The 21,321-nt window shown below is 36.3% G+C and overlaps 1 protein-coding gene across 1 annotated transcript in view; it reads right to left on the bottom strand.

Annotated features, from left to right (window-relative positions):
* Nucleotides 1-21,321, bottom strand: part of SYNE1 (spectrin repeat containing nuclear envelope protein 1) — a 240,444-nt gene that overhangs the window by 152,306 nt on the left and 66,817 nt on the right. Inside the window, exons 34-51 of the mRNA XM_088161722.1 lie at nucleotides 20,869-20,967; nucleotides 19,026-19,213; nucleotides 18,799-18,922; nucleotides 17,619-17,785; nucleotides 16,220-16,373; nucleotides 15,304-15,932; nucleotides 14,488-14,667; nucleotides 12,904-13,054; nucleotides 11,398-11,556; nucleotides 10,256-10,438; nucleotides 8,427-8,528; nucleotides 6,888-7,091; nucleotides 5,737-5,944; nucleotides 4,921-5,033; nucleotides 4,032-4,237; nucleotides 2,847-3,002; nucleotides 1,392-1,683; nucleotides 512-684 (exon numbers count right to left, since the gene is read on the bottom strand). Coding sequence (XP_088017848.1) covers nucleotides 512-684; nucleotides 1,392-1,683; nucleotides 2,847-3,002; nucleotides 4,032-4,237; nucleotides 4,921-5,033; nucleotides 5,737-5,944; nucleotides 6,888-7,091; nucleotides 8,427-8,528; nucleotides 10,256-10,438; nucleotides 11,398-11,556; nucleotides 12,904-13,054; nucleotides 14,488-14,667; nucleotides 15,304-15,932; nucleotides 16,220-16,373; nucleotides 17,619-17,785; nucleotides 18,799-18,922; nucleotides 19,026-19,213; nucleotides 20,869-20,967 — 3,488 coding nt within the window. The remainder of the gene's footprint in view (nucleotides 1-511; nucleotides 685-1,391; nucleotides 1,684-2,846; nucleotides 3,003-4,031; nucleotides 4,238-4,920; nucleotides 5,034-5,736; nucleotides 5,945-6,887; nucleotides 7,092-8,426; nucleotides 8,529-10,255; nucleotides 10,439-11,397; nucleotides 11,557-12,903; nucleotides 13,055-14,487; nucleotides 14,668-15,303; nucleotides 15,933-16,219; nucleotides 16,374-17,618; nucleotides 17,786-18,798; nucleotides 18,923-19,025; nucleotides 19,214-20,868; nucleotides 20,968-21,321) is intronic.

The raw sequence follows: 21,321 nt of genomic DNA, 5'->3' as shown, positions 1-21,321 counted from the left end.
AATAAAAAAACTTTTTCATTTCCACAGGTCAAGATGAGATGAAATCAGCTTAATATGCAAGAAAGATAATTAGGAGTTGATATTAAGATTTTTTTTATTTTAATAAAAAAAAAAATTAAAAACAGAATTGAGAAACCTTCCCTGGGTTATGAATGGAAAAGGTAGATAAATATCTGTCACGTGTTCTTGGTCCTGCCCAAAAACAGGCTCAAAAACTCAGAAAGTGCTTTCTAGATTTTTCTCTGTATGAATTTGTATGATTTTTATTAATTTTTAAATGAATGTGAAGTACCATCTCATTTGAAATTTGATTCATCTGATAGGGTCAACTCATCTTTTTTTTCATAGGATGGTGTATTTTTTCCAGGCAATTTTGGTTCTCTCTGATAACGAAAATTTCCCCTCATACACTAGTAATGAATGAATGAATTTGCTCCTATGTGCTGTAAGGTACCACTCTCTGCAAGCAAAGATGGCAGGGTCTGACCTGTGTTTTTCCAGGGATTCTTACCTCTGCCAGTTCACTGAGGTACTGATGATGTCGTTCCATACATCCTTCAGTGTCTGGAGCTCGGTTTGTATCACTTTTTGTCCTTCCTCATTGCTGCTTTTAAGCGCTTGTTCTCCTTTGCCAATGGCCATGTTCAGCTTAACCTCGCCATCACCTTTGAGTAAGAGGATCTCCTGTGAGGCAAAACAGGTCAAAATATCAAATGTAACCTGATGAGAAATGAGAGCTGTTATTCTTTCAACAGTGAACACCATCTTCTCTGTGTTCATCTGCCCTTAACAATCCTATCCAGTAGGGATTCCTAGGCACCTTTTCTTCTTTTTCTTCTAAGGGCCTGTACCTTGCTATGTGCAAGTGACCCAGCAGTTTTTCCCACAGGTTTTTCACTGATTGGTCAACCTAAAACCCTGCTCACATTGCACCAGATACTGAGTAGGTCAAGCACTGCATAGTAAAACAGTACCTCATAGCTAGAAGGAACCTCAGGAAAGCCCATGGCAGATCCCTTGATGACCTTCCTATTAGATGTTAATCTAACCTCTTCCTGAAGACCTCCCATGATAGACACACCACAGCCATGACAGAGAGACTCTGTCAATTATTCCAAGGCCTCCTCTCTATTAGAAAGCTTTCTTGGACTTGAACACACATTTTCATAGTTCATTATTTCTTAGGAAATGTGATACCTTACACTTCTTTCCATTAAGTTTCATTGTGTTCTTCCTACTTCCCATCCGAATTTGGCAAGATAACCTTAAATTCTGATCCTATTATTTATAATAATTGAAAGAATAAATTATAAAAATATGCCTTTCCCACTGAAGAGGCCCACACCCAATATTAATCTCGATGTGCAATATCTAGTTGTATCCTTCTTTACCTGAATTTGTGTCAATCGTTTTTCCAGGGTGGCTTTGCTTCCAAGAGTGCTCTGTGATGATGCCAGTTTATCTTGAACCTCTTTCACCCATGACCACATACTCTGCAATGCTTCCTCAAAAGTGAGATGCTCTTGGAGTGCAAGCTGACATGTCCTCAGCTTCTCCTTGACACTTTTGACCATGTTTTGGTAATTGGTGAGATGTTGAGAAGCCAGACGTACTTCCCTCCCAGCACCATGGCCTTCTTCATTTAACGTCTGCGCCATTTGAGAGAGCTGATCAAAAGAGTCCCTGAAAGAAAATAATGAGACTAAAAGTTTCAGAAAACATGAAGTATTATGGCCAAAGGTTATGAAGGCTGCTGGCATAACACCTACTCTACCAGTGATAGGAGTTCAGAGTTAATTGAAAAAAATAGGAGAGACTGAAATAATATAAGCAGCATGCACTGATTAATATATTTGCTTGTGTGCAGTGCCATTTCTTGATGAATTTTGGTGCTCAGAATGATTACACTGAAATCTTTGTGTCAAACATTTAAATTAAAAGCTACCTTAGTTTTGTTTTCAACAGTCAAACTTTCCATTTCTATATGAACCACTACCCTTTTGTACCTGTCAAAACTTCTAAGAAATTTGTAATCTTGGGCAGGTAGGAATGTATGATGGAAAGGTCCAGGACTAGACAATGACTCAGATTCAGTACAAGGGTCAGTAAAAGGGATTAAAACTGGATTTATACAGCCTCAGTTAATCTCAATCTACTTGATCACCCTTCCTGATACCTGATGACTACAGAGAATTTACATCAGACCAGAATGTCTTGCATCAGTCTCAAGGCCAAAGGGAGTGACAGGGTGTTTCTTTTTAAGATGCTGTGTGACTTGGATAACTGACTACTGTTTTTGTTCTACCTTCACCAACCCAATACAAACGAGAGAATTTGAAAAAACTCTGTGTACTCAAAATGGCAATTGCTTCACCATCTACTGGCTAAGTCTGAATTTTAGAAAGATTTCACAGCTAATGTGGCTGCTTTTTGAGCTCTTTTATAAGGCAAGTTGTATGGGGGAGGGGATCTGCTAACCTGGTTGGATCTGAATGTTACAGGACAGAAAGAAAACTTAAAATGGACATAATGAATAAGTATAATTTTTATTATTGCTTTTAAAAGCAATATTTTTAACTTTTATTTTAAAAATATATATTTTTCAGTTTCCATTTATTAATGAAGTATGATAAGCTTTTATTAATTTATCAAGAGAAAATACTGGATTTGGTTGAAATTCATTAGAACTAGAAGTATTAGAACTAGATTCAGCCTCTTTTCATAGAGTATTTTCTAAGACATTCCTCTAGCTTTCAAAAACACACTTTACCCCAACAGTTTAATTTTACTTCTGCCCTAGTAGAAGAAAAACCGAGAGTATTTTAGAAAATGTATTTTCAATATACCTCGAATTCAGCAACTCTTCCAGGAACTTTTCCACTTTTTGCACCTCCTTTTTCTTCTCAGAAACCAGCTGTTTGTTCTCTCCTAATGCTTCTGTGCTTATTCTTTCTTCCATGTCATGCATCCACAGGGCAAGCTTCTTGTACTGATCTTCAAAGCTATGGAGTAGAAAAATACTCCCTTAAAAAGTACTTCTCAAGTGGAGTGAAGTTGGAAGAACTTAATATCCACAAGAAGATAACATCCACAATTTCATGCTTCGAGAATAAGAGTTGTACACAAAACATAATTCCACGGTGACTACTAGTCTAAAAATATTCAGCAACTCTCTAAAAATGTTCAGGAAAATCATGGGAACTACAGGGAGACCAGAAGCCTCCAAATTTTAAAGTGACAGTACTTTTATTTATTACTAGATTCAATAAAAGCAGGCAAAAAAACTTTTTCAAATTCTTACCATAATTCAGACTAAGAACAAACAATGGGTAAAAGTGAGCTTTTTTTTTCAGCTTTTATGTGTGGATCACCTGAAGTGTTGTGTTTTTAATTTCTCCTACAGAAGAGAACCGGAATCTTGAGTGCTCAGAACTCAGCAAAAAACGTTCTGGCCCCAAGTTTTAAAACCTTTTTCTTACATGCAGGCACACCATCTCATCCTGCTGTTTTACCCATTACTGCCACACTAAATTTGCTTTCAATTAGCAACAGTTTTGAATCCAGTGAATCGAAAAATATTTTAACTCTCAAAATTCAAGCCCTAAGCAGTAATTTAAGAGTGTTTTCTTCTTGGCTCCTTAAGAAATATGTCCATTTGGAATGGAAGAGAACTGGCACATGCTGTGTAAAATGCATACTATTTACAAACCTCGGGGCAGAAATAAACTTCATCACACATTTTCTGTCCAGAAAATGGCATTTAAATTACTGGAATCCCAACTGCTGATTTGGAGTTTCATAAGCTACTCCTACATATATGATCCTGAAGTTTCATCCTTTAACCAAATCAATGCCCTTGGAGCAAGACCTGTTGATTTTTTTTTAATCAGAGAGCTTCAATTTCTCTTAAATATTTCCAAAGCAAAAAGTAAACAGGACTAGAGCAACTGGAAATCATTTTGTATTTTGCCCCACTCTTTGGAAGCCAGACAATTTAATGCAGTCTATTTGTGACTATTGCTATTACTCACTTTCCCAGGTGTGAGGCACAAGCTTCCAGGGCCTTCTTGTCATTCAGACACTGGCTGAGAAACTCCTGGAAGTTCTGGTTAGACTTTGCTATTTGCTCCTGAATATGACTCACAACTGGTTTGGGTAAACAACCATATAAACTTTCTCCTTCTTTGCAGGCAGCATCTAATTTTTTCTGTCCTTCACTAATAGAATCCAGCACACCCTGTGCAATGAAAGAACATTTAAACACATGAGATTTGATAATTAAAGGTGAGCAATATTTCTGTAAGAACTGGTCAGATTTCTCCAAGAAAGTGAGAGCCATGCTTAGCTATGGAAAAAATTCTAAGCATATAGTTCAAATAAAATTTTACTAAATGGTGCTGCAATTCACAGCACTCAGTTTTCTTATTTTATTCCAAGGTAGTCATGGCTTTCTCTGAAGTTTAATAGTCTCTTGAAGATGTTACACATTTCAGGACTCAGGGATGCTTACAGCAGGTATCTGCTGCTTATGTTCTGTCTCATCAAAATATATACATACTGTCTTTGACATATCAATATTAATTTGAAATGTTGAATAATTAAAAGTGTTATAAAAATAGGAAAAGGAAAAGAAGAGAAAGCAAGGAAAAAGGAAAAAAAATATAAATAATCAGAAACAAGAAGAGTATAGTTACACATAAACCTTCCAGAAATTAAATTCTGACCTCTCAGAAAAGGGACCACAGTTTTCACTGTATTCCCTCTACAGTATATACTGTTGCCTCAAACCATTCTTATATTACCTTTTTTAAAACAAAAACAACAAGTGTGCTAGCATCTACAAACTGTTTTAGAAATACAATTAGTTCCTATACTAAATTGTTAATTACCGGTTGTTTTAATTTAATTTGTTCACTATACCTGCAAGTCATGTAGCTTTGCCTCTATGGCTTTGCTGTCCCCAGACCTGTCAGATGATTCTTTTACTGCAGCCTTCACACCAGAAAACCATTCTTGAAATTCTTGCATGGAGTCTTATTTAATAAAAAAGTATAGAAAAGAAAATATTTTTTTTTAGGTACGGCATTATCCACAGTATTATGCAGCTGTTTTAAACAGTTCTTTTATCCTTCAGGAACAGCATGTAAAAGCTAACAGAATAGGTCTAATTGTCATCAACAACCTTGGGAGTAGGATTAATTTCACAAGAAACCAGATGTTTCCACTGTAAACATCCAAATTTGAACATTCTTATTAGGCTGTTCTTTACAGTCAATTTCAGTTTATGATACGTCCCAATTTCATGCTAGATAAAATCAAAATAAGTATCTGAATAAATAAGATTAAAAGTTGCTTACTTTCCTCCACTGACTATCCAGGGAGCCCAGGAAAGACTCAAGATGGGTACTTTTACATTATAAACACCTCCATGTGGTTATATACCTCTCTTTATTGCAAATAAACAAAGTGTATTTATGCAATAGAGGTGAATACTAATAGTGAGGAAAGGTGCAGTTTCATGAACATTAGATGGTTAGAGTTGAATTCTGTTTATGTAAAATGCTTTGTTTCATAGCAGTTAACCAACGAATATTTGGCAACAGGACTTTTTGAGAGGCTCCACACAAAAATAAAGTTGTAATTGCAAGTGATGTCACTGGAAACTCGGGCAGACTCCAGAATGACTCACGGCTGCGAGCTGCGGGCTCACTTGTATTAACCAGCCTGAGGACTCACAGAGGAAATGTTTTTCCAAGGACTCCTGCATCCTGGCCTGTGTTCTGGAACAGAGCAGATTCACAGCTTCATACTTCTTTATTAACAAAGTGACAGTGCCACCAAGAGCTTCCAGCTCTACCGAATGGTATTTGCGACAGAGGCTGTTGAGGGTCTCCCGCGTTGAGTCAATGCTGCTTTGCTGAAGCTGAAGGTCCTTTTGTGTTTCCTGAAAATGAAGTTACAAAAATGAAGTTTTATATTTATAAAGAAACAAAAGAACTGTCTTTTCTCAAGCATTCCTACTCCTGCCATCTGTTCTTTCCTCCTGTGCTCTATAAGTCATCCCAGACACAATGAAGGGAAGAGGCACTGGATCATGTTTCCTGAATTTTCCAAGTGAGACAAACCCTTGAAACTAAGGAGCCATCACAGAAATGTGAAAAGTGCTGTTTCTCATTATTTATTACTCTATTAGAAATAAAGAGGCATATTGAATAGAAATCGATATTTTCAGCAAAGTCTGAAGGTACACGTGGGATGCAATATGACACATATTTGTCAGGACTTCTAAATGAGAGGGACTTCACATAAAACTTGAGCGAAACATTTTCTGAAAATTAAATAGGAATTAGCTAGCATATCAGTATCAACTGTGTTCACACTTAAATATTTCCATGTGGTTTGTCATGTTAGGATGTGCATAACTGCATCCAGTCATGAGAGCACTTGGATGCAGAAAAACGAATTGCTATATATGATGACTGAGGAGGACTTCTTAGGTAGAAGTTTATGTTAAAATTGGATTTGAACCAGTGTCTTTTACTGTGATATGCTATGAGTTCATAACTTATTGCAAGGGAGTCAATGCACCTGCAAACATGCTGGAGTACTAACCAAGGAGTTCAGTGTAACAAAACCATTTCTTGCCACAACAAAGACCATATTATTCATTAAAATTTTCTAAAAGGTTTGTATAAAGTTAATAAATCAAAACTTTTGTTCATTGGTGCAACTTCCTAAAAATTATCACTGCATTATTTGCTAATATTCTAGCAGCTATGCAGGAGATACGCATTTTTTATCAAAGGAAAATTAAGTATAAAGCTCATAAAAAAATCCGAAAAGATCAATGCATAAGGAAAAAAATATTAATTTTCTTCAGCACTGACTTTTAGTTTATTTAGAGCTTCAGGATCCAGGTTACGTGCACAGCTTAACAGAGTCTCTTCCACTTGAGTTAGCCAGTCTGTCGTCTGACCAATCAGCTTCTGTAAGTGCATCTTCTGAGTACTGAAATCTTTCAGCATCTCTTTTGCTGTCTCTGATAATTCTTTGGCATGTTCCAACTTCTGCCTCACATCTGATTCTATAAACTAAAACCAAAATGTTATGTATTAAGGCATTTAATAACAAAAATGTTTATTACAGTAAATGCTGATTGGCAAAATGGAAATTAGGAAAGTGGCACACAATGATTATTTTGCTCATTTTACAGCTTTAACTGGAGGTACTTACACACCTAGAAAATGACAACCATTCAGGATTCAGTCTTAGATGTACAATAATCCAAAGAAGGGATACTAACTTACAAAAAGCCAGACTGCAAACTATTGCAGTTATTATCCATTTCTGAAAAATTGAACAGTTGATATTTTCCCTTTATTAATTTTCCAATTATACAGAACATAACCTACACTCAAATAGCTTGATAAAAAGAAATATCAATTGGGGAGTGAGTCTTAAAAGCACTGAGGCTTAAAGTATCTCAGTGTAAGGCAGGTGAAAATTGAAGACATTACAAAAAATAAGCTCGAATCTTGCCCACCTAACCTGTTCAAAGCCAGAGATATACAAAATTATGGTAGATGTTAGTTGAGCACATATCACTAATAGAAATAAATCGAATCAATCATAATATGGTACTATATATAAATCAGATTCACAGAATCCTTTGGGTTAGAAGGGACCTCTGTAGATTCCTTAGTTCAAGCTCCCTGACAAGGCAGGGTCACCCACATCACATCCAGGTGGGTTCTTTCCTTCTCCAGAGAGGGAGACTCCACAACTTCTCTGAGCTTGAGTGCTATATTAACTTCCATTGAAACCTGATATGTATCAAGATATATCCCCACCCACGGAAATTGCAGAAGTCACCTTATTTTTTTAAATTTCTGACATTAGTCAGAAATTCAACAAAAAGTTGAATTCTAAAGGTTCAACAACTCACCTTTGTGTTCATTGTTTTATGTTTTTCTTATAAGAGCTAGTTCAGGGCCCTTATTCTAGTCCACTAAAGAATACTTTTTGGTTAAAAAAGCAAATGAACATATTTTACTGCCTTATAATCCTTTCAAGAAAAGAAACTGCATGCGCTCACGTGTGATGTGGCCTAGTGTTGTGCAGTACAGAGAGTATCTGTAGTCTAATTTCTCATCAGCTACATTATAAACTATTTATTCTATTTTGATTTATTAAAGAATACTTCTCCAACCCTAATGTTCACTTACTTTATGGCATACTGTTTATACAAAAAACCCCAAGGTTACCTAGAGAAATATGAACAAAGAATAGTTATGCTACACATAAATAATAATGCTGCATCTGTCATCTTGAAAGAAAAAGGCAGTATAGCAAAGACAAAAATTTAAGAAGAAATGTTCTCCTAAGTATTTGAGCACAATCTGTGGTTACCAATGTCTTTATTTTACCTGGAGATCTGCAGGTGGCTCCTGACTATGGGTCAGTTCTTTGAGTTCTGAAATTTTGGAACTAAGTTGCTCCAACTTCAGTTCTTTATTCTTGACTTCAGACTGTAAAAGAGATGTGGTCAAAGTTCCATACCAAGCTACAGGAAGCTTTTAGACTTTCAAAAGGATCCTCCATCAGTTTCAAAATGGAAAGAAAATGTAAACACAGTTTAGCAACTAGAGGGAAAACACTGTTGTACTAATTTTGTACTCTAAAAAATCTTCCCTCTCCTTTTCCTTCTTAGACTCAGTTCAGAGAAATTTTCCCCTCCTTTAAAATAACCATACAAATTATTAGTATTTATAGTGATCTAAAAGCTTTTGATTTTTGTTAAAACTGGGTAAATAAAGATGAAAATCTCATTGTTGATTTGACTGGAAGTATCTACTGGGGGCGTTAGGTTCCACTTAAAGACATACAGAGTGCGTTACATGTGGCCTCTGATTTTTATTATAAGCAAGTGAGGTCTTGATAAAAAAATTAGACATAGAAACAGATTTTAAGAGGGATTAAAAAATGCTGATATCTATACATCAATATATCCGAACTTTGCATTTATAGATCCAAGTTATTAAAAAAACCCCACTTTTTAAAAATAGAGTATCAAAGTGAAAGCAAAAAATCATAATTTGGAGTTCTGAAATATCTATATCCTATTGCCTTAATTTCCTTTTCTAAAAATTTCGAACAGATAATTCCAATTAAAAGATTGGACAGTGGACTGCAGGATTAAATTGCCAAACTTAACATCTGCCCTGAATACCTGGAAGAATAGTTAGGGGGTATTTTGTACTAGGCAGGAGACAATATTAGGTGGTCAGTCAAGAAAGTGATCACTGATTTGGGCCACAGAAGAGGTAAACTGATTGCTGCTGTCCATGCTCATCTATTGCTGAAAGGGCAGGACCCTGCTGTCACTGAACTGCTCTTCCTCTTCCCTTTGCAAAACAAAGTGCAAACAAAAGGTATTATTATGCATTCTGTAAATGTACACACAGTGATCACATCTGCTATTTTGGCCCTCCTGCATATCAAGTACAGCTGTGGTTGGGGTAGTCTGACTCCAAATCGGTTTTAACACCAATCATTTTAGGTGGTCAGATTGCTACATAAGGCATTCAATAAAGTTTAACCTTGAACAAACTATTGATTTATCAGTGTTTATATTATACCATAATACTTGAATATGTTCACTGTGCATCTTCTTAAAGATATAATTTATTCCAAATGAAGTAGAATATAGCTCAATCTATAATTGATCTTATGTGTATTTCAAGCTAATAGACACAGGATGCACCCTGAACACTGGCAAGATTTCTAAAAGAATTTAACATTATCCAGGAAAAAAAGTGATAATCTAACTGAAATTGCCAGAACCAGACACTAAAATTTGCCTTCCAGTCCAGCATATCTCCGTGATTGTCTGGAGAACCTACTTTCCTGTATGAAGTTTTAGAAACTACTCATTTCTTTGCTAAACTTTAGCTGAAGTTTCTCTAAAATTTCCATTCATATTCACTGGAACAGAATTCAGTCTAGAACCAAACAGAACTGCAAGAGCCAAAATAACTGTGGAGCTTATATTTAGTAAGATGTGCCATTCTTGTTTCTATCGGAAGTTAACACCTTCAAATAAAAAGGACAGGAATGCTTTCAGCTAGCTATTGGCTTAAGGTACCACAGCTTGAACAGAAGACACAGAAATCTACAACAGCACAGCCTTCTCTCTGCACTGGACATCACTTGACATTTCGATCCACATTTTTATCACTGATTTGTGGGTAAGAACCTGGAAATCTTTCAGGAGGATCTCCATTCTCTGACTGTTACTGAAGTTGTTGATGCCTTCATTCAGTTGAGAAATGCACTTATTACACCATCCATCTAATTCAACTCCAGTTTTCAGGATGTCGTCCCATAAAGACACGCTTACACTCAGTCGGTCGATGTTGTCATCAATTCTTTCAGATACCTTTTAGGAAAGAGGAATATTTCAATATCATCAAAAATTAATTTTCGACATCTCTATTTTGCAGACAGTTATAAGACAAATGCATCAAAAATAATTAGTAAGCCTCAATAAAATAATTTTCTTCGATTTAGTTCTAAGTTCTGAATTCTAATTCCAATTTAGTTACCCAGACCATAAAATTAATGCAAACCTTATGTGTCTCTTTCCAAATATTTGTATATTTTTACTGGGAAAAAGTTTTATGTTCAAATAAAATTAAAAAACCCCCTGCATTTATCCTTATTATTATAAAGTAAGAATTTGCTACTAAAGCAAAAAATGTAAAATATTAGGTAGAAATTCTTTACTGTGAGGGTGATGAGACCCTGGACCTGAGCCATTGTCCAGAGCCATTGTAGATGCATTCATGGAAATGTTGAAGGCCAGGTAGGATGGGGCTTTGAGCAACCTGGTCTAGTGAAAGCTGCCCCTGCCCTGGGGGCAGAAGGTTGGAACCAGATCTTTAAGGTCCCTTCCAACCCAAACCCATCTGTGATTCTGTAACTAGCTTTTACGTTATGTTTCTCTCCTATAGTGATGTTTTTCTCAACATATTCATATCTTTTGTGGTTTAGCTTAATGTAATTTACTGATGAACTTATTAATCCAATTTACTTCAATAAAGTATTGCTGGTATGCATTAGGTGTGAATCCAACCCAAATTCATGCTTGGAACTGCACAGTGAGCAAATTTACAGTAGTAGCATTCATACACTGCTATAAGACATGGTTTAAAATCTATCAAATTGACGTCACAACTTCGTGCATACTGTGGACACCAAATCCCTCTAAGACTTTGAGTTATACTTCAAAGTAAATTTTACTAAACAATTGTACTCTTAGATCCTAAGAAAATAGAAAAATTGTTAGCTTAGCCAAACTTAAAGACTGTATTTGGCATATAAACACCAGATTCTTACATCTAGCCACTTGTCCACCGTGGAGTTCATATCTGTTTTCAGCGCAGTGGAGTCGCAGTTATGCACTCTTTTCAGTTCTGCTAACAAATGTTTTCCCTTATTAGTGAAAGTATCCAGGTCTTTTTGTTTATCACTCAGATCATTCTTGGCAACTTCATGCTGTGGATATAAATATTTGCTTGTTTAATGAAGCCTTAAAGAAATAAAGAAAAATACAGTTCTCCATCCCTAGGGTACCCATCCCTAGCCCTGCATTATGAATTTGTTAATTCTCATATCTAATATTTAACTACTCCACAAAATATAAAGCAATTGACATGGTTTTCTTAGGAGCATAACAGAGGGTGTTGCAAATAAAAGTTAGGATTAAAACCCCATCACTACCAGACATTCTGGAAAACAAAAGCACTGATGTGTTCTGAAAGGAACTAGACAAAATCTTCAGGGCTACTAAGTTTGCAACTCAGGGCATAGGGAAATCTTTAAAACATTGTCATTGAAAAGGTAATATGCTGAGAATGGATCACAGTAAGAATCTCACGATTTTTTCTACAGCAAGTACTAGAGAGCAGTACTAACAATAAGCTACTAATCTGTATGCAGTATGGCCAAAATATTTATTGCACTCGAACTTCTTCTAGATGTGGCCACTGCTGCAGCAGGAAATTCTCCTCAGCCCAAGTCTCAAAGGAATGACGTGGAAGTTACATGGAATTCCTTTTTTTAGATTGCTGAGCTCTGTTCTGGCTTTTTTTTCTTTTAAGATATCTATTAGAAAGAGGCCATAAATACACACAGTTTAGAATAAGGTTTATATAGATATGACTGAAAGATTTTTGAATCAAGAGCTCTTTAGGCTTCCAAATTAAATTACCCTCCAAAGGAACAGAATGAATTTAACTCAGAACTGTTTATCCTGGCAGGCTGATGGAAAGCAGGATTTAGTATTTTTGAAGTACAATCCAGTGAAATTAATACAATGTAGGGATCCAAACACCTTATCTCTGCTTAATGGCTAGTATTAACATTATACACTATGGCAGAAGTCCTCTTAGGGAAAGAGGCAGACATAAAAATTACACACATCAGAAATGTGTGCAATCAGTGCCCTTCTGTGGCCTTTTATCTATTCCAAAATTTACCCAATATAGAAAAAAAATAAGTATGTTGACTAGAACTATCCTTTCATACTATGATAAGAATATATTCTCAATGTATTTTATATAAAGAGCTTTCCAATATTTTCCACTTATGCTTTCCATATATTAAGAATCTGCATTTCCAATAACAATAGATGAACAGATCTCACCAAAATGCAAAAAAGGGCTATATTCTTTCCTCATCATAATCAGTACAACATATCTCTGAACCTTAGTGTGATAAAATTTGATAGTAAATTCCAGGAGCTTTAAACATAGCTCAAGGGTATCTTTAAAACAAAAAAAAAAGGTCCATTTAATAAAAGAAAATCGTTAAAATTCCTCAAAGGAAAATATATGTCATTACCTTTGATAATGTTCGCCTGACATCTTCATGATCCTTCCATATGGATTTCATCACAGAAGCACTGTTAGCACTGTCTATGACTTTCATTACTGTTGACTTCAAGCTCTGATATTCCTTCATCAGATCAATCAGAACACAGGACTGCTCCTTTCTGTAATATGATAAAGCTGTGTTAGTACTACTTGCTGTCATGTTTCTGAAGGATAGAGAACATGGCATAGCAATTCACCATGGGAAAGCCAGGATGCAGTGCTAAACATGAATTGGGCAGCCAAGGAAATATGAATATTTTGGGTTTACAAATCACTGTTGATCCATCACAAAACATCTTACTGAAGAGACATGAATGTGTATGGCCATCTCATAAATATCAGATACTAAAGCAACTGACTTCAGCAAAAGAAAGACTGAAACTGGAATTCAAGCTTCTCAGTTCCTAAGTTCAGCATCTTTTTGACTGAAAACCACATTATAATAATTGTGCCACTCACAGTTCACTTAAAAAAAACCAACTTGTTTCTTTAACATGGAGTGTTTTTTGGCTAAAAAGAAGCAGAAATAAAGACTAAAGCAATGCATTCTAAGGTCTGTTTTTTCCTCCAATTGTCAGATGCATGCATTTGGGACTAAAATGTTATATTCAACTTACCTCCCTTCTACTGAGAATAAACTAGCCTTCCAATAAAAACAAGCCTAAATTTTTCCCCACGCTCTTTCAAGGAAAGCTTATTTATGCTCAGGCATAGGACAGAGGAAAAAGACCTATTCTACTCATTCCTGGTGTTTATACTGAAGAGAGAAGCAGAATTGATACTTTGGATATATGCAACATTTATTTGTAAAACAGTGTTTTTTCAAAGAAAGGATTTTGGGAAACATGACTGTCAAAAACGAGGAGCAACTGTTTTAGGAGCTGGCTCTTCTCTGAATGGTCCAAAGAGCTTTCCAAAATAAGCAAGTTCAGGAGGGATTAAATTGTGTCTATATGAGAGAGAAAACACTGCTAGTTTTCTTTGAAGGTGATTGAGGGCAGTTAAGACAAAGAAAACAGTACGATAAATCTTTCTCTAATTTCTTTAGCTTCTTTCGTTACCAACTTTCATTGATTAAACTGATCATCTGATCACATGTCATACACAAACACTGTAATTGATTACACACTAATGATTATTATAAACCTGTTCCCTTGGGCAGACAGAAATACTTAAATTTAAAAATTGCTAAGGACTACTGAATATAGAAACACATAACCAATGAAAATTTGTGAGAATATGTGCCAGCTAAAGCAATAGTGAAAATTTATTGGAGAATTATCTTTCAGAAAACAGTAACATACAATATGGCATGCATGTAATAAAATGTATTTTCTGTCATACTGTACTGAGGACATATCTGTGGCTTTATGAATAGAATAAGTACAGCTGCTACAAATATACTTGTTAACATGTTTTCATCTTCTACTAACTATTTAATCTAAAAGCCCTGTTTTTCACTGTAACTAATATAGCAAGAAGATATTACATGTAATAACTCTGTCTCTTTACCCATCTTCTCCTTTCTTATCTTGAGCTAAAATCTACTTACTTTTCATGTATAGCTTTCTTGGTATCTTTCCACAGAGATTCTAAACGATTTATCTCCTTGTCAGTCTCAGGAGCAAGTGTGATATCTTTTTGGGCTATTTGTTTTGCCTTGTCCATGAGCCACTGGAGTTCATGTTGGTGAGAATTCAATTCTTCATCTAACTGGTTAAAGATCCTTAATCTGCAAGTTAAAAGACTGGTTTCAAATTTACTCATCTTCACTTTTTTGTAAGAGAGAGGAGAAAGAAAGAATGAAACAGTTGTTCTTAGTGTTACTGTGCATAAAACATCCTTTTTCTAATATTTCCTACAATATAGGAATTTGGGAGTTTTTTTCTGCTAGAACTGGGCTCAGAATGTGACTTTTCTGATACATATATTGCTATAAAATCATACATTTATATATGTACCTCCCCCTCAAACAGTAACCTGGAAATATACTGAGATATTTAGATTAATACTTCATTACAATAGCTGTTTTTAATTCCATCATCCCATGTACAATCTTCAGTTCTGCAAGGTAGAGATAGTTATGTTACATGGGATTTCTAATAGCTGTTTGGAACTTAGATTCATTTGGACAAAATATAATTTTGAGACGTAGATTTTCATGACTGTTCTTTCAATATAAAAGATTAGGAGGGCTTGCTTAGTGTTTTGTCCATCCAAATAGCTCACTTACTTACAACATTTTATGAAGCATATACATATGCTTGGCAAGAAATAAAGTACCCATGTAGAAACCACACACATGCCTCCAATGAATCATAAAAGGTCTAGAGATTGCAATCAAGTGTGAAAGTGCCAATATTTTTACCTTTGCTGGAGGGCTTGTAGCGTTGTCTCCTTCAGACCCTCCTTGTCAGTCTTTTCCTCAGTATCTTCAATGCTCTTCAGTAACTGCTCTTTACGCTCCATGAAAGATCTTTGCAAGGCTCCAAGAGCTTCTGCCTCACTTTGTTTGGTTCCCAGCAGGTTTTGAACCGCCTCCAGTTCCACGCCCAGGTTATCCACCATAGCCCTGCAGGAGGTCCTCTGCCCAGAAATGCTGTGTTTCAGATGATATTGAGCCTTAGTAAGGGAACCATCCAAACTGACAGCATCAGATTCCAGTTTGTTAAGATCCTTAATAGCACCATTGAGCTCCTTCTCCAGTAACTCAGATTTAGCTTTATCCATATTTCCTGTTTTCTCCACTGTCTGCCTCAGCTGGTGGAGCACTCCTGATGCAGCACTATGGAGCTCCAGGAATACTCGCAACTGATCCAGGGCATTTCGTCTTTGGCTAGTTATTTGACTTGCCTCCTGGAAGATCTGAAAGCAATCTTCAGTCTTTCCCTGCAATGTCTGCTGGTCCTCTGGACTGCTGAAAGAACCCAACTTCTCTACATGCTCCTTCAGATTTTGTAACTCCTGTTTCCTACTTTCAACTTCCATTGAGTGGTTCTATGGGTAAGAAAAGATAGGCCTGAGTTTCTTCTTCAAATCAAGAGGACAGGAAACATTTTAGTGCTAAACTTAGACGTGAAACAAGAATTACTGAGAGGTTTTCAGTAGGAATAGTTCTGTGTTACAATTTTGCTTTAAAATTGTCAAATAACAGAAGACTGTATGTGACTGTAACAGCATATTGGTTTTTCAAGCAAATAAATTACTTGCCAGTTCTAGATGATTATTTAGCCAAATGCACTGTGCAATTTCTCCATCTTTAATATTTACATCCAGAAGTTTACCTTATTGTGAGATGCCGCTAGTTGTTGATCAGCTGTGTTTATCTCTGAAGTGGCTTGTAGTTCAGCAAGAAATTGCTTAATCCAGTCTGAAAACCTGAGCAGGAGCTCATCAAACTGCCCATGCTCAGCAACAAGTGATTGAAGGAAGTTGATCCTATAGAATGTCAGATGTAATTATGAAAGTACTTGACACAATTTAATCACTTCCCATAATCAAACCCACAGCTGACTGGTCAGCATTAAAATCAATGCCAGATGCAAGGGAAGTAGGAAATATTACTTTAGTTTGCCATACTGATTTTTTTAATTCTGGGAAACAACATAACATTCGAAAACACCTTTGGATCTTTCCTGTTTCCACTCCTTTATTTAAATCAACTGTTAGAGGTGTCCCCAAAAAACAAGGTATGTTCCTCAAATTTTCTTTATGGGTCCAATCCCAGCAAAGAGAATGTTACTGATGGAAGCTAAACTTTGATTTTCAGTCATAGCAATACTTGCCTATCATCTGAAATACTGAATTAAGGTAAGAGTTTAATGAATTTAGGCTGGGGATGAGAAATCTCATGTTTAGCTTCCACTGAAATAAGCAAGGTTAAAGTCTGATCAGATGAACACAATTCAAAGGAAGAATATGTCCAGAGGAGTACTCAGCAGGACTAAGTACCCAAGTACCAAGTCTAAACTTTGACCTTAGACAAGACCTTGTCATTTACCTTCCAATTCCGTTAGAAATTTCTCTACCTAATTTTCAACATGTAGAAGATCATTATATTGCAAAACAATCATATTGACAAAGCACCTAGAAGATTATGGCATTGTTCAGGACCTAGTATTTAAGTTACATTACAAATAGTAAAGTATCATCATGGAAAGAACTGAAATCTAAATATATGATAACATATAGTTTGAAATAAAGGAGACAGTTTTCCTGAGCTTAACAGGAGCCAGCAGCCTAACAATTGAGCTGAGTAACTATAATATTTATAGTATTTATGGCAAATTAGAATTTCAAAGTGAGTTTAAAAATACAGTAGTGTGGCTTTGCACACGATAAAGCATATAACTGAAACAATCAAGAACAGATTGTTAGAGATTTTGGAATTTACTTGGGAAATTCTAACTGAGGAAATGCAACATTGCCTTCATTTCCTGCCCCACACTCCTTCAAACAGACTCTCCTACCAAAAAAACAGGGGGAGTGTATGTCAAAAACCAGCATCATAAACATGAACATCTGGGATTCTCCATCCCACATTCTTGGGAGTTCAGGGATTAGTATTGATCTAAAACCTTTGTCTTACTAATGGTGATACTGTAAAAAATACAGTTTGGGATTGGGCATCCTCATCTGGATATTGGTTGCTCTAAGATGTAAAAAACTCTCTGAAGCACAAACCTTTTATCGACAATTTGTGGTAAAGCTTTCCACCTTTCATCCAGCTCTTCAAATTTTTCTTTTATTGTTTTCACACACTGCTTTGAAGCTGTTGGAAATAGCGACTCATTTAACTGTAAAAGGCTCTCATAGACTGAAGTATGGGACTCAATATCTGCTCGCAATTCCTGGGATAACAATGGAACGAAAACTTTCAGATTAGGGGTGGCACCATACTATGCAGAATAACAAAAACAAGCAGGTACTCAACACCTCTAAGACAGCTAAATTCAGTAGGGATTCATCAAAGCTGGCATTTTTCTCTCCTTTAGGACACAGTGTGACATTTCCATACAGGTCTCTTGTATGATGGCAGTGGCTAAAATTGACACCACATTTTGCAACAGATTTTGTGTGCATTAAGAGAATTGTGAGGAAATGTTGCAAACTGGCCCAAACAAAGCACAACATTAAAGAACACCCAAAACCAAAACCAAAACAAACAAACCCACAAAACCAAAAACCAAACAGACAAACAAACAAACAAACAACCCCAATAACAAGCAACCAAACAGCAAACAAATCCCAAAACAAAAAAACAACAAGAACAAAAAAGCCCAACCCTTCAATTGATTTTCCTTTTCTTCAGTAATATTTAAAACTGACAACTTGGACTACTTGGCTTCAAGGTAGGTATAAAAGATGTTAAATTTGGCCAACTGCTTCATATTAATCTAAAAACAAATGGCAAAAATTCAAAGGGAAGGCATAATTTAGAATAGAATGGAAGTTTTGTGTTAGAAAAAAAAATCAGAAAGCAGACTTCCATTGTGATTTCAAAATCTTCGAGCATTTTTTCATCTGAGAACCTTTTCTCACATGCAGAAAAAAAGAAAATAAGTATTGCCTAATAAAGGAATTTCTCTAGAGAAAGGATCTTCTAAGAAGCAGACCAATGTCCTTCCTTGACAGATAATAGGATATATCAAGGTACCTTTTTTTTTCTTTAGCTGACATATTACCATTAAAAGTAATAGTAAAGTGATTGAGAAATAGCAAGGGATAATGTAATACCTCCTGGGAGATTTGCAAAGCCTAGAATCAATTGACTTGTCAGTCTATAATTGAGCAATTCCTTCCTTTAAAAGACACAGAAATACACCAGGAAATGCAGGAGGACAATATTTCAGTTGAAACGTACCTGCAGTGCCTGCAGTTCACCTTCCAGCTTAATTCTGTCGGCAGAAACATACTGCTCTGATGGTCTGCCTGTAGCTTCACACCCCTCCAACCAGGCCAGGAAGGCAGACAGCTCCTTCTCCTGCCTAGCAAAATCACAGCCTAGTGTTACCAAGTCATCCTCTCAGTCTCACACACTGAGCCCAGGGAGGTCTCTTTCCATCACAAGGGGTATGAGAGTTTACTCACTTCTGCCACTGAGCCAGAAGATTCTCTAATAAGCTCTGTTTCTCCTTAGCACTTTCCAGCACTTTTTCATATTTCTGCTGCAATGCTATGACCTCTTGAGCAGCTTTTTCTTTGTTGGCCACCTTTCGGACACCAGCTGAGAGAGAGGCCAGAGGGCTGCTCAGTTTTTCCACAGCATGACAAAGATCCTAGTGAACACGTAAAAGAAACAGAAGTCACATAAATAAACAGAGTTCTCTAGTTCTACTCATAAGTTTGAGGCAATGCTACATCCATCAGATCATGAAGTCACTTCATAGCTTAGATATTGCTCAAGTCCACCCTAGGAACACATGTTCCCAGCACTGTAGTGGCAAAAGACTTCCCTAGGAACAGTGCTAAAGGGGAAAAACTCCACAAAAAAAGAGTCAGATCTCCTGAATGGGCATGTGACACAGCATCATCCATGTAGGACAAAGCTCCAAATTCAAGAAAAAGCTGGAGAGCCCCTCACGTCTGTCTCTAATTTATATAAACTCAAATCCTCACTCCAGCAGGTGAGGACTACCAGACTTGCAGCCAATGTCACAACATGGGAGAAGAAGGGAAGAGTTACTTGGAACTTCCATCAGCATTACCTAAAGGTCCTTTTCACAGAAATGACATCTAATGTTAACTCAATTTTCCAGTGTTGCTGTTTCTAGAAAGGTGGGAAACTTGTCCATATGAAAATAATTGAAATGTGGTACAGTGAGTTAGAAAAGCACAAAATGAAACAGATTTAAGATCATGAAAATTCCAGCTCACAGGTGCGCAATAGTAACAACAACAGTAATTGTCATAATTACAAGAAATCATTTATAGGAGGAAATGTGAATTATACAGGAACAAGCTACTGATAATTTCACATCAAGATATTTAATCATCATGATCCCCTAAAGAGAACAAGACCTTATCACAGTATACTCAAGCATATTCATAATGTTTAAAAGTCAATTAAAATGGTGATAACAAGTGCTGTCTGAATAAATTCCTCGTATGCAAAATATTTTTCCTCAACTACTATCAAGCATTTTTTGAAGCAGACAGGCCAGGTCCCTTTGAAAACAGCCTTTGCAAGCAGTTATCAGTTACTAAGTTCAGAAGACATTATATGCATTTTACTGCAAGAACAACATGACTAAAAATTTTTGTAATACTTTCTTGGAAAGAAAGGCTATGATTATTGCTGAAAAAACATATCAGAACGTTCAAATAAAAATACTAAACCAAATTCCCTGAAATGGCATTATTTGTAGTTTGCCAATTCAATATTTGTTTTCCTTTTGTAATGGACTGAGCCAAATATCCAAATGCCCATGGATTCCCAACATCACAGTTTCTAAGTTGAAACTGTCCAATCTCTTCATTGCCTAAGAAAAACTACTTCCAAGGATATATCTTCTTTTATCACAGGGTTGCCTATACCAAAATCTGAGTTTCATTAATACCTTAGAGGAAAAATAACTAAAAGACATGTTTCTTTTCTCCTGTTTTGTGGAATGTTTTAGATGCATAAAATTTAAACCAATAACCTGAAGGATTAAGTGGTACTTTCAGGCTTTCTTTCCTCCTAGACTGGGGAAAAAAACTTTCCAACCCTGTCTGAAATGGTGACAAGAAATAGTTGAGGAAGGACTTAAGCCTTCCCCGAGGCTGCCCACCCAGACAGGCAGCCCTTGCCTCCTCCTGCCTTCGCCCTGAGCTGTGTGGCATCATCAGGCAGCACCGGGTCTGGGGGCTAGCGGCATTTCTGTGAGGAGGTCAGTGTGACAGCGTGTCCCTGCCAGGGACACTTGCCAGGAACAGCTGGCCACATGCTCACCGTGCAATCCTGAAGGGCTGCATATGTTGCTGCTGCTGAGGAGCACGATGTGAGAGGCTCAGCTAGCTTAGCTTCAAATTCAGACACTGACTGCTGCACCTATTAAAAAAAAAAAAAAAGTCAAGGCAGAAGCTAAAACCAGCAGGAATTACATAAATGATTCTTTAAATAACATCGTTTGAATGTTTGCTGCTGAGAGAATTTTATATCCTAAGCCTTTGTAATGCTGAGTACCTTTTGAAGTTAAAAGATGCAGACAGTGCTCAGCTCCTCCCAGCTGGGGCAATAATAATATTTAAATTATTTTCTTTACAGCCTTCTATCAACTAAAGAATGATGTTAAAAGTATTTATAAGAAGTATGGATGTGGTTCAATAGTGCAATATCCAGGAGTATCACATAGAAGACAACATAATTTTTTGAGTGTGTATTTTACTGTCTTTCTGAAGCTAT

The sequence above is a fragment of the Sturnus vulgaris genome, chromosome 3, assembly GCF_052056855.1.
Source record: "Sturnus vulgaris isolate bStuVul1 chromosome 3, bStuVul1.hap1, whole genome shotgun sequence".
NCBI classification, from domain to species: domain Eukaryota; kingdom Metazoa; phylum Chordata; class Aves; order Passeriformes; family Sturnidae; genus Sturnus; species Sturnus vulgaris.
The sequence above is the reverse complement of the archived record's forward strand: the minus strand, read 5'-3'. Positions and strand labels throughout refer to the sequence as shown.